The sequence below is a fragment of the Achroia grisella genome, unplaced genomic scaffold (genome assembly GCF_030625045.1).
Source record: "Achroia grisella isolate CSIRO2021 unplaced genomic scaffold, CSIRO_AGI_Agris_v1 utg2506, whole genome shotgun sequence".
Lineage (NCBI taxonomy): Eukaryota > Metazoa > Arthropoda > Insecta > Lepidoptera > Pyralidae > Achroia > Achroia grisella.
The window spans coordinates 779,722-793,759 of record NW_026712741.1 but is presented as its reverse complement, the minus strand read 5'-3'; the positions used below and the strand labels follow the sequence as shown (position 1 = coordinate 793,759).

At 34.6% G+C, this 14,038-nt stretch overlaps 1 protein-coding gene across 1 annotated transcript in view; it reads right to left on the bottom strand.

Annotated features, from left to right (window-relative positions):
* Positions 1 to 14,038, bottom strand: part of LOC131842807 (lachesin-like) — a 163,948-nt gene that overhangs the window by 33,242 nt on the left and 116,668 nt on the right. The window contains exon 6 of the mRNA XM_059191374.1: positions 6,984 to 7,112. Within this exon, the coding sequence (XP_059047357.1) occupies positions 6,984 to 7,112 (129 nt within the window). The remainder of the gene's footprint in view (positions 1 to 6,983; positions 7,113 to 14,038) is intronic.

The window sequence follows — 14,038 nt, the reverse complement described above, 5'->3', positions numbered from 1 at the left end:
CCACGACGATCGGTCCTGCGCTGCTCGCATCCAATGCCTTCCAGCGATCTTGACCAGAACCGTTTTTTACTACATGCAAATTGATATAAATACGGTATATACACCAAAATAACATTTTTTACAATTTTTGTCTGTTTGTCTGTTTGCTCCGGCTAATATCTGAAATGGTTGGACCGATTTTGATGGGACTTTTTTTGGCAGGTAGAATATATATATTCTGGTTTTCTTTATCGCCCACAATTACTTTATATTTGTAATCTACCGACACAAAAGCAGCTAAGTCTCGAAGCAGCGTTATTATTATTATAGTGCAATACATAATAATTGCTTTACATTTTCAATCTACCAATTGACGGCCTCGGTGGTCTAGTGGTTTAATACACTGTCTTACTTTCGATGGTCGCGGGTTCGACTGGCACGACACAAATATTTGTATTCATGAGTATGATTGTTTGTGTCGGTCTGGGTGTTTTCTATGTATAATATGTATGTATTTAGAAAAAAAATATCTATGTTTGTATCAGTTATCCAGTACTCATAACACAAGCTTTAGCTAGCCTAACTTGAGTCTAAATGGCGCTGTGTATCTCAGGATACTTCTATCCTGAGATTATTATTATTATTATTAAAAGCAGTTAAGTCAAAAAGCGCTCAACTTAATATCCCAAAACGCAAAGACAAACACGCTTCACCGAATCTAAAAGGAACTATTGAGCCACTACTTGATATATTGCACAAAATATATTCAGATTCTACAGACAGGATACAAGCAAATAGCCACATCAATTCATCCCTTGTTTCCCTAAAACAGGCTACCAATTCCCAATCGCACACTCTTCAGATATCAATCAACGCAACAGGATAAAACAACGGGACATACGTATAAAACGATGTACACAACAAACTTAGGGGAAGCAATTTTCTATGTATAATATGTATGTATTTACGAAAAAAAGTTATCTAGTGCCAATAACACAAGCTTTAGCTAACTTAACTTGCGTCTAGATGGCGCTGTGTGAATTGTCCTGAGATTATTATATTATAGTATCAGGTTAAACTGAAAGGAAGTATTAGGTCCCTACTTGATATATTGCACATAATATATTCAGATTCTACAGAGAGGCTACAAGCAAATAGCCACATCAATTCATCCCTTGTTTCCCTAAAACAGGCTACCAATTCCCAATCGCACACTCTTCAGATATCAATCAACGCAACAGGATAAAACAACGGGACATACGTATAAAACGATGTACACAACAAACTTAGGGGAAGCAATTTTCTATGTATAATATGTATGTATTTACGAAAAAAAGTTATCTAGTGCAAATAACACAAGCTTTAGCTAGCTTAACTTGCGTCTAGATGGCGCTGTGTGAATTGTCCTGAGATTATTATATTATAGTATCAGGTTAAACTGAAAGGAAGTATTAGGTCCCTACTTGATATATTGCACATAATATATTCAGATTCTACAGAGAGGCTACAAGCAAATAGCCACATCAATTCATCCCTTGTTTCCCTAAAACAGGCTACCAATTCCCAATCGCGCGCTCTTCAGATATCAATCAACGCAACAGGATAAAACAACGGGACATACGTATAAAACGATGTACACAACAAACTTAGGGGAAGCAATTTTCTATGTATAATATGTATGTATTTACGAAAAAAAGTTATCTAGTGCCAATAACACAAGCTTTAGCTAGCTTAACTTGCGTCTAGATGGCGCTGTGTGAATTGTCCTGAGATTATTATATTATAGTATCAGGTTAAACTGAAAGGAAGTATTAGGTCCCTACTTGATATATTGCACATAATATATTCAGATTCTACAGAGAGGCTACAAGCAAATCGCCACATCAATTCATCCCTTGTTTCCCTAAAACAGGGTACCAATTCCCAATCGCGCGCTCTTCAGATATCAATCAACGCAACAGGATAAAACAACGGGACATACGTATAAAACGATGTACACAACAAACTTGGGGGAAGCAAATTTATATGTATAATATGTATGTATTTAGGAGAAAAAGTTATCTAGTGCAAATAACACAAGCTTTAGCTAGCTTAACTTGCGTCTAGATGGCGCTGTGTGAATTGTCCTGAGATTATTATATTATAGTATCAGGTTAAACTGAAAGGAAGTATTAGGTCCCTACTTGATATATTGCACATAATATATTCAGATTCTACAGAGAGGCTACAAGCAAATCGCCACATCAATTCATCCCTTGTTTCCCTAAAACAGGGTACCAATTCCCAATCGCGCGCTCTTCAGATATCAATCAACGCAACAGGATAAAACAACGGGACATACATATAAAACGATGTACAAAGCAAACTTGGAGGAAGCAATTTTCTATGTATGTATTTAGGAGAAAAAGTTATCTAGTGCAAATAACACAAGCTTTAGCTAGCTTAACTTGCGTCTAGATGGCGCTGTGTGAATTGTCCTGAGATTATTATATTGTAGTAACATCTTAAACTGAAAGGAAGTATTAGGTCCCTACTTGATATATTGCACAAAATATATTCAGATTCTACAGACAGGCTACAAGCAAATAGCCACATCAATTCATCCCTTGTTTCCCTAAAACAGGCTACCAATTCCCAATCGCGCGCTCTTCAGATATCAATCAACGCAACAGGATAAAACAACGGGACATACGTATAAAACGATGTACACAACAAACTTGGGGGAAGCAATTTATAAACTTTCAATCATGATTGATAGTGCAAAGTTTCAAGCGCGGCCGGGGTCCGGCGATTTTTCACAGACCGGCCGAGATAATAAAATCCACACTTTGAGAATGTAATTCACATTTTCAGAGTTTATGATGGCAATATTCGAGTAGAATATTACTCGTGCCGTGTGATGCGCTTTAATATTCTATGACGTTTTAAAATATTTATAACGTTGAAGGTTTCTTTTATGTCCTCATGGTGGATGACTTCATTATGATGCTGCCAGGGAAATTGTGATGCTTACTTTGTGTTTATTTATTTCACATTTACGATACAAGTATGACTTTTCTTCAAAGAACAATATTGTCAATTCTTTCAATGTATTACTAGTATTTACATAACCTAATTGTACAACTAAGAACATAAAAGTAAAAAGCTTAAAAAATATATATAATATGATGACTAAAATATATTATTAAAAGGGGTCCCTTTAGGCAACGTTCCGAAGATTCTTTTCAAATTCAAATTCAAATTCAAAAATCATTTATTCATGTAGGACATTTATAATTTTATTTTTTCCCTACCGTATTACCGTACTACCGTACATACTGGCAGCGTTCCCTCTTTGAATAGCTAGACTAATTCTTTGTCCAAGGTAGCTGCCAGCTCTTCGGTCTTCTATGATGTCGACTAACGTTTTCAATGTTATTTGATAATTATATCACTACATAAAAAAAAGTCGCTGTCGCTGTCTGTCCCTATGTATGTTTAAATCTTTAAAACTACGCAACGGATTTTATAGCAGTTTTTTTAATAGATAGAGTGATTTTAGAGGAAGGTTTATATATATACATACATATTAATTGCTTTACATTTACAATCTACCAATCGACGACCTCGGTGGTCTAGCGGTTTAGCACACTGCCTTACTACCGATGGTGGCGGGTTCGATTCCTCGCACGGCACAAACATTTGTATTCATGAGTATGATTGTTTGTATCGGTCTGGGTGTTTTCTATGTATAATATGTATGTATTTACGAAAAAAAAATATCTATGTATTTGTATCAGTTGTCTAGTACCCATAACACAAGCTTTAGCTAGCTTAACTTGGGTCTAGATGGCGCTGTGTGAATTGTTCTGAGGTTATTATTATATATATAATACATGTACACCCATGTGAAGCCGGGGCGAGAGTCAGAGCTTATGTTATTGGTACTAGACAGCTGATATTACATATTACATACTATTATTAAGATTATCCCATGCCTCTTATTATTGTGTAATTATTTATATAAAAAAATATCTATTCAAAAGAGCAACACACAAGTTTCTAGCTCATTCTTCTTGTGATGAATCTGCATTCCGAATGAGTGGTAGAATCAAAATATGACTATTCAATAGTGCTTGTAATGAGTTTATTTGAATAAAGATTATTTCTATTTCTATTATTAAATAAATTCAAAACATCTGTTAAATCATATTTACTGAGCAAAGCCTATTACTCGCTAAACGATTACTTGAATGACGAGCGTGCATGGCAATAGTTGTTCATGCACTGGATTTTCATTTAATGTTAGACATAGACACCTATATACTCTCATTCATTCTATACAAGTGACGGTTCGGCTAGTCATTTTAGTTTTACCGAACCGTCAGAATGTAACCATACAGTTTTGTTTACACTCTTACATGTTCCGTTCTAAGATATTCCCATTGGTAGCCCTTTATTTATTTTCTAGCGCGTAAACATTTTCACCGCCCCCTTCCTACAAGATCGATTGTCTGGAACCACAATCTTCACTGAAGCATACAACGAGAAAAAATATTATCTTACAATTATCACCGGCGGCCATCTTGTCTTTTATTTAGTCAGCTGCTCGTTGTAAGAATTGAAAATAAAAAGGCGAGTCAAGAATTCCGGTATAGAATAATAATAGTATTTTGCGGTATCTGCGCTTTTTCCTTTCAAAAGGTTGGTATTTAAATAAAGTTGTTATTTTCAATTTGGTTTGAAATTGTCTTTTTGAAGTTATCTGGTATAAATTTAATAAATGTCTATAGTATTGACGACCTCGGTGGTCCAGCGGTCTAGTACACCGCTTTACGACCGATGGTCGCGGGTTCGATTCCTCGCACGGCACAAACATTTGTATTCATGAGTATGATTGTTTGTATCGGTCTGGGTGTTTTCTATATATAATATGTATGTATTTACAAAAAAAAAATATCTATGTATTTGTATCAGTTATCTAGTACCTATAACACAAGCTTTAGCTAGCTTAACTTGGGACTAGATGCCGCTGTGTGAATTGTCCTAAGATTATTATTATTATTATTATTATTATTATTATTATTATTATTATTATTATTATTATTATTATTATTAGTTATAGTATTGTAGATGTTAAAACAAAAATTAATGGCTTTATACGTCGATGTTATATAATTATATTACTAACTACCCGCCCCGACTTCGCATCATTGTACACCTATACATATAAATAAAATTGGAGTGTCAGTTTGTAATATTGAAATAACCGTTTTTTACCACATGCATATGAATTTAAATACGGTAAGTAACACCAAAATAACATTTTTTACAAGTTTTGCCTATCTGTCTGTTTGTTCCGGCTAATCTCTGAAATGGCTGGACCGATTTTGACGGGACTTTTATTGGCTAATGTAATATAGCTGATGTAATATTGAGTAACTTAGGCTACTTTTGTTTTAGAAAAATAAAGTTAATTTCTACGCGGACGAAGTCGCAAGAACAGCTAGTAATATTAATAAGATTTGTCCATAATAATAATCCGGGACAATTCACACAGCGCCATATAGCTCCAATCTAAGCAAAGCTTGTGTTATGGGTACTATACAACTGATATAAATACGATACTTATTTTTGTAACATGCAATTTAATTATCGACGCTTAGAAAAAAACTGATTGCTCTGGAGTATATCAACATCAATCACCATCTCACGGAATGTGGTTAAAACCCTTAAAAAGCAAACTTTGACATTAAATTCAAATTCAAATTCAAAAATCATTTATTCATGTAGGACATTTTAGCCGCTTATGAACGTCAAGTTTTTACATTAGAATTTTTTTCCCTACCGACGTCGTATCGTCGTCGTATTATATATATATTATATTTAAAATGAAAATTCTACAACTTCATTCATTCATAATTTATGTAAGAGCTGTGCTCTTGTCGGTGGAGCTCCTGCCACTTTCCACGATCTTCCATCAGTCCTTTTAGCTGTTGATACGACACGACTCCAACTTTTTCTTTAACATGCTTGATATAGCTGTGTCTCGGTCTTCCCCTTCCTCTCTTTCCATCTCTTTTCCTTCAATAATGTTGTTGAATGAAGAAATTGCGACTCTGTAGTGGCAATGGGCAGGGCACATAGCTCGTAGGACAGATGGCCGTTGGGGCAGTAAAGTCCTCGAGTGGCGACTACGGACTGGAAGACGCAGCGTGGGAAGGCCTCCAGCAAGGTGGACCGACGATCTGGTCAAGATCGCTGGAAGGCATTGGATGCGAGCAGCGCAGGACCGATGGTCGTGGAGATCTTTGGGGGAGGCCTATGTTCAGCAGTGGACGGCTTCCGGGCTGAGATGATGATGATGAATGTTGTTAATTACTTCGTTCCTACATCTGTAGTATAGCCTTGTATGACTGTGAGACGTGGACATTGACACAAAAGGAAAGAGACAAACTGGAAGCCTTTGAAATGTGGTGTTGGAGAAGAATTGAAAGATAAAATAAGGAATGAAGAAGTGCTTGAGAGGATTAAAGAATAATACTGTACAACTAAGAATCTAAAATTAAATTAATTTTTGTAAATATATAATATACATAGAAAACACCCAGATCGACACAAACAATCATACTCATGAATATAAATGTTTGTAGTGTATAGGATTCGAAATCCCGACCATCGTAAGTAAACCGCTAGACCACCGAGATCCAGTTAACAACCTCAGCGTTCTAGGTACCGTTCTACTTAGTAGAACCGTAGTAACATTCAAAATTAAAATTTAAATAATACAACATAGGGTCGAATTTCGACTAGCTTATCGGCCCTAAACTGGCTTTTAAAAAAAAGTAATTCAATCGAGCTTGATTCTTGCCAGTTCTACTCAATTGGATCTACTGAACTGTTAGAGTAAAAATTATAATATAAAAAATTTGACATTGATAAGCGGCTAAAATGTCCTACATGAATAAATTATTTTTGAATTTTGAATTTTAGTCCGTTGGTATAAATAAAAATTAAATACTAACATTCAACATCAACGATGATCCTCTTAGATACAGATGGGGGGACAGCATTAGTGGCAATGCACAGGTACGCTCCCATCTCGGTGCGGCTGATGCGCTGCAAGCTCAGTGTATCTCCCTCGTACACGGTCACTGCAACAAAAAAACATTTTAAAACAAACAACAAAAAACATGTTTAGTACATAATTCACTGAAGAAATAATGACATTCACCCTCCACCGAGTTTATATAATTCCAAAAAATACATGCCATGACGTTACCCACATCATGTTTGTATAATAAAATTTACAAAATATTTAAATTTACCAAAACAAAGAAGATTTAACTTACAAACAAAAATAATGAAAGTACAAAACATAAAGAGCCTATGCTGGTATTTAGAATAGAATAGAAAATCATTTATTCAAATAAACTTACATTGAAGCACTTTTGAATAGTCATTACATTTTTTTTAATCTACCGCTCGTTCGGAAAGCTGTCTCATCACAAGAAGAACGAGCAAGAAACTTGCGTGTTGCTCTTTTAAATAATTTTATTATTACTTTACATTTTTAAGTTTAAGTGTGTGAATACAAACCACCAATTAGCACTAATTCAATTAAATACTCAAAAAGAAAAAATATTGAATACATAACCAACTGGTTAAACAATTAATAAGAGGAAATCAGTCATAGTGATTAGAGCAGACCAGTCCCTACAAGCAGCACCCGTTCACGAGTATGACGGATGAGCCAGCCATCACTGCGCTCGACCATATTTTAGGGAGCCCAATGACCCGGCCCACCACGCCGCCACAAGTCTGGACATTTTAGTGAGCATGACTACTCAAAACACTAGGCCACGTCAAAGCTACTCACATTTGATATGTATATATGTATATGTAAGTAATATGTGTATGTGTGTGAGAGAGAGATAGGGTGGTTTATGATTTCTATACATTATTTTAGTAACTACAATATTTAAATTCAAATTCAAATTCAAAAATCATTTATTCATGTAGGACATTTTAGACGCTTATGAACGTCAAGTTTTTACATTATATTTTTTTCCCTACCGTCCAGTTCGGTATATAGATCCAATTGAGAAGAACTGGCAAGAAACTCAATTGAATTACTTTTTTTTTAAAAGCCAGTTTATTTACAATGCATAGGTATTTATATTGGTGTCTATGTCTAACATTTAATGAAAATCCCGAACATGAAAACTATTGCCATGCACGATCGTCATTCAAGTAATAATTTACGATACAAGTCGAGTTAATAAAGTTTTAAAAGATCTTCAGATCTTCAGATCGATATATATATAGTATTTATTTACATTACAGTTATGAAAATGATCAAATAAGAAACCATGTTAGAAAATCGTACTTTCAGAATTCCACTACCCTCTATTAGTACTACATTTACTAAGCAAGAATTTTTTACTGATACTTTTGAATCAAGATATTTGGAAATTATTTTAGATTTGAATCGTTCAGTCATGTAGATATTATAGTAATCAAAGGCTCCAGCTCTCGACGTTGTGTTGTACGCAACACTCGACATGTTCGCATATAGCTGTGTATTGAAGTTCAAATTACATAGAATTTCAACAAAAAAAATTATTAATTCTAATCTCTGTTAGCATTCTAATCGTATAATACTATAAAAGAGGCACTTAGCATCCCCCACAAGGGATCACACGTAGGCAAATGCGAAGGCAACCCGTCACCGACTTCATTAAAAGGCAAGAGGTATTTTTTCATCAAAAACTCGGCATAAAGCGATGTTTACGTGCCGAGGTCGTCGCTTTGACCGGCACGCGTACCGTTAAACAATCTAGCTTAAAAACTCATAAAAATTAAAAATTCTGCGCGCGTCCGAGCGGGCCAGGCGCGGAGCCATCAAGTGCCCAAATGAGTTTGCCTGTATTTACAATTACCGAGCATTCGCGCGGCCGCAGTGGGGAACAATGAATGTAATGAGAGTGCTCCACGCTCGAATATATTAAGCAATTAGAGCGGCTTTGCCTGGATGCAACTACCGCTTTAAAGGCTTTTTTGGTTGTTTCTCTATTTAAATATGTTCTATTTTTTTATCTTTATCATTTATAGTGCGAGAGTGGGTTATTAGTAATGGGGTCTGGAGGTCCCGATGATAACTAGCAATGTGCTTTAGATTCAATCGATTTCCATACGGCCTTGCGTGTAAATGAACATGTTTTTTTGTGTGGATGAATATGGGAGTGGTGTACTACTATGTGCTACTATTGGACGATGATCGGACGAGCTTGATGTCAAGTTATTTAGCCCATTGTAGCGAATTTATGAGGAATTGAGCAATAATAGATTTTAGTGAGGCAAGGAGGTGGTCCTGATTCAGTATATTGCTAGAAATATTGTAGTAGTCTATTTGTATCATCTACGCTGATACTCTAGCAGGTGTATATCATTACCGCAGGCAGAAGCACTATTAAATCTTGATGTAACCACTCTTAGGAACCTCTTCTTCTGGTCATCTTCTGCTTCTTTCTTATTCCATTCATTATCTAAATCCGGCATAATATGTTTTTCTCTTCCATATTCATCTCTGTTTATAGTCATATCGTTGATCAATCTCTTTCTTGCCATATAATCTATCACACAGTTCATCCATCTCTTTTTATGCCCTCTAACCAACCACATTTATAAGTCTTTCCTCCTATGAGATAATAATATATTTGTAAAAATTAAGATATTACGTGCATATTAAACATTTAATGGAGAATTTCATATCTCTCACTTCCTGTCATTAATAGGCCGCTTTCAACTATCACCTTCCCACAAAATTAATTTCGGCTCACCGCTGACTCTGTGCCAACTGAACTCAGGGTTGTCACATTGAACGTATTGCTTCTTATATAGGTTCCCAAAAATGTAATACAAAAGGTATAGTATTTCAACCTTATACATCATCAACCTCAAAATTATGAACATGGATGAGGACAAGTCTTCTTATATGATACTTTTGTATTCATCATCTATAAATTTCTGTACGTGAAAATCTCGTACAAAATTCTATAAGAATAACGACATTCTCGTACCTCGTACTGACGTACAAAAATGTTGTCCGAGAATTCTCATGACAATTGGTATTCCTATAACTATCCTAATCATTTATCTGTTTTTACCTCTTAGTAACCCTTTTTTGAGCTTTTGGCAAAACTAGGCCTATGCCTAGACAAAAATCTGCAGATTCTGTCAAACTGAAGAGGAAACGCCACTACATATCCTATGTGGTTGTAGCCCACTCATGCATAAACGAAATATCTCCTTTGGAAAGTATACACTCTTTCCCGAGGAGATAAAAACCATCGCTCCTAAGAATATTTTTCAATTCTTGACCCGTCAGGGGTCTAGGTAGAGAACTCTGAAAAAGGGCGAGCACAATAGATCTATGTAGGTCGCAGTGCTACAGGTGCTACAAATATCTAACAAAAAGTACTATGATAATTTTGGGTAGATTTTGTTAACAGAAATTTATAGAAAAGTAATTAGGTACAATATTAAACATAATTTTCATTCATTCATTCATAATTTAAGAGGCACGCTCTTCTCGGTGGAGCTCTTGCCACTTTCCACGTTCTTTCATCATGCTCTTTATTTGTTGATTCTCCAACTTTGTTTTTAAATGTAGTTTGTTTATCATGTAGTTTTTCTTCTATTTTTACCTCAATAATAATTTTCATAAATTTACCATGATTTATTGAGTGTCATTTTCCCTCGTCTATTTTCCATAGCATTCAATATATGCCTTTTTTAAGCTTTTGTATTTGTATAAGAAATACATTTCCTTTATTTCTTTTCATCCTTCTCCAACACCACATTTCAAAAACTTCCAGTTTGTTCCTCTTTCTAGTTGCTCACGTCACGCATGCAAAGCTATACTCAAAATATAATTTTACAGTTCTTTAATCTAACTGTATATGGGAAACTTTGACTATCTTCGAAACTGAATAACTTCATCATCATCATCATCATCAGCTCACTGCAGTCCACTGCTGGACATAGGCCTCTCCCAACGCACGCACTAAAGAACTTAAATGGAAAATATCTATATCCTATATCGAGATAAATCTTCATTGTATTAGCGACAAATGTAATGAATAATTTTCGAAAGAGTAACATCTGAAAGGAGCAGACGGATGCTGTGGAATTTTTACCAACAAAACACTCCGATATTTATAAATATAAATCGTGGCCATGACACGAGGCAACCCTGTCTCAATGTCACACTGATTTCGGGCACAAATTCGGTCACTAACTATAAGCTGGCTGATACGTCACCGTATTTGAGGTTATCCGACCGTGAAGAAAGCAAGTGAGCAATAGCATATGCTACCGTATACAGTTTTATATCATATCGCAATTACCTAAGTGAGCTATTATTTGTTGCTTATATCTAGCCAAGATAAGATTGTATTTTTATTTGTTTTTTTTTTTTATATAGATTATAAAGAAAATCAATGGTTCCTATATGTTAAATGGAATGATGGCAGGCACATCCGTCTCGGGAACAGGTCCTGCTTGTGAGGACTGGTCTGTTCGTGTTACGAACGCTGATTAGATTTGATATGCTGGTTGTCACTCTATTCTTCTAAATTTGAATTTAAAAATGTATCTGTATTATTGTAAACATGTACAACATTTATTTGAAAAGAATACGAGCTGAGTTTCTTGTCAGTTCTTCTCATCTCGATATCATTCCGAACTGACGGTAGATTTGACATATCATAAGAGTCTGTAATAGACCTACATGAATAAAGATATTCTCCAAATTTGAATTTAAAAATGAATCTGTACTATTGTAAACATGTACAACATTTATTTGAAAAAAATACGAGCTGAGTTTCTTGTCAGTTCTTCTCATCTCGATATCATTCCGAACTGACGGTAGATTTGACATATCATAAGAGTCTGTAATAGACCTACATGAATAAAGATATTTTTTATTTTAATTTGAATTTAAAAATGAATCTGTATTATTGTAAACATGTACAACCATATTTGGAAAGATTACGAGCTGTGTTTCTTGCCAGTTTTTCGTATCTCGAAATCATTCCGATCTGACGGAGGATTTGACATATCATACGAGTCTGTAATAGACCTACATGAATGAAGATATTTTGAATGAAGTTTTCATCCACCATTACTACACATACAAAGAGCATACACAAACTACGCAAGGAACGCGCCACGAATACGACTACCGAAGCTGTATAACGATGTTTTTAGTGAAATCGATATATTCAGCTTAAAAAAGGTAACATTTAAATCTAATGCTACAAAGTTATTACTTTAGTAAGAAACTAGTAAAATTTGCAGAAATTAGATGGTATAATCATTATATTGTATAAATTACACTTGTGGATAAACAGAACAATAATATGTTAATACTTTAGTGTTGTAACACTGAATATTGTAATTGTGAGAAAACCTTTAATTGGCCTTATATTTAAGTACATATTATTTATTATTATTTGTTTCGCTGTTGGTTTTCAAAATAAATAAAAAAAAAAAATGAAGTTTTAAACATCCTGTACTTTAACATAGAACAGTATTTTATAACTGCAATTTTTTAACTGTTATGGAGTTACATTTCATGTAAATGTATACAAAATTTATGCAGTTATTAGCACCCGGAAAACATCTAGAAGATCCGCTAGTTTATTTATTCCAATTAATTTATTAATACAAAACAATACAATTTGTGGAGGATATACAAGTTCAAAATTTTAAAGAATGTAATATATTATTTTTTTGTAAAGTTTATCATTATAAATAATTTATTACATTAATTATTTAATACTAGCTACTCGCCCTGGCTTTGCGCGGGGTATAATATTTGTATTATATCTATAAACCTTCCTCTTGAAATACTCTATCTACTAAAAAAAACCGCTTCAAAATCCATTGCGTAGTTTTAAAGATTTACTACGCAACGAATTTTGAAGTGTGATAAAGTAATTCAAGAAGAAAGTTTATATATACTATACAATACATGTAAACCCGTGCGAAGCCGGGTGGAGTAGCTAGTAATTACTAATTAGAATTAGCAAAAGTTTATATCTAATTTCAAAATAAAACCGAACCCGCTGTCGTAACAATCCACACTCGAATCCCGAGATGAGTGTTTCCATTAAAATCCGATTTAAAAAGAGGATTTTGCAGCCACCGTATTAATTCAAACAAAAGCTTAACACGTCCCGAATTGGAAACGCAGTTCCGATGCCTCGCGTAATTAAAGCATTCGACGAACCCTTCGCAAATAATCATAGCAGATGGGGATGACACGTCCGACGTGTAGGGGTGCAGGGAGGGTCACACACAATTAGCGACAAGTGCCTGAAGTGGAAACACCATACATTAATTTACGTTGGTACAAGAAAATCGCTCTTAAAATTCAGTCCCAATTTTTGGAAGTTTTTCTCCGCAGCACTTGTTCTGTGTGTTTGAAGTGTTAATGCCGTACAACTCGGCTTTCTCTGTACAATGATTATCAAACCAGATTTTTGCCCTTAAACTGGTTTAATTATGTAGAGTTCTCTGTACAATGATTATCAAACCAGATTTTTGCCCTTAAACTGGTTTAATTATGTAGAGACGACGCGACGGTCCGGTACAGATTGAGTTGACACGGGTTTGTGATGGACTTAATATGTAATATTGCAGACACGTACAATAATAAAAGTTATGTATACATATTAATAAAATTGGGTTGTCTGTTTGTAATATTGAAATAACCGATTACTACATGCATATGAATATAAAAACGGTGCATACACCAAAGTAACATTTTTTACAATTTTTGTCTGTCTGTCTGTCTTTTTGTTCCGTCTAATCTCTGAAATGGCTAGACCGATTTTAACGGGACTTTTATTGGCAGGTAGCTAATGTAATAAGGAGTAACTTAGGCTACTTTTATTTTAGAAAAATAAAGTTAAATTCCACGCGGACGAAGTCGCGAGTACAGCTAGTTTTAAATATAATTAAAAATTACATAAATATAAAATATAAATATATGAGTTATTCAGTTGGGATT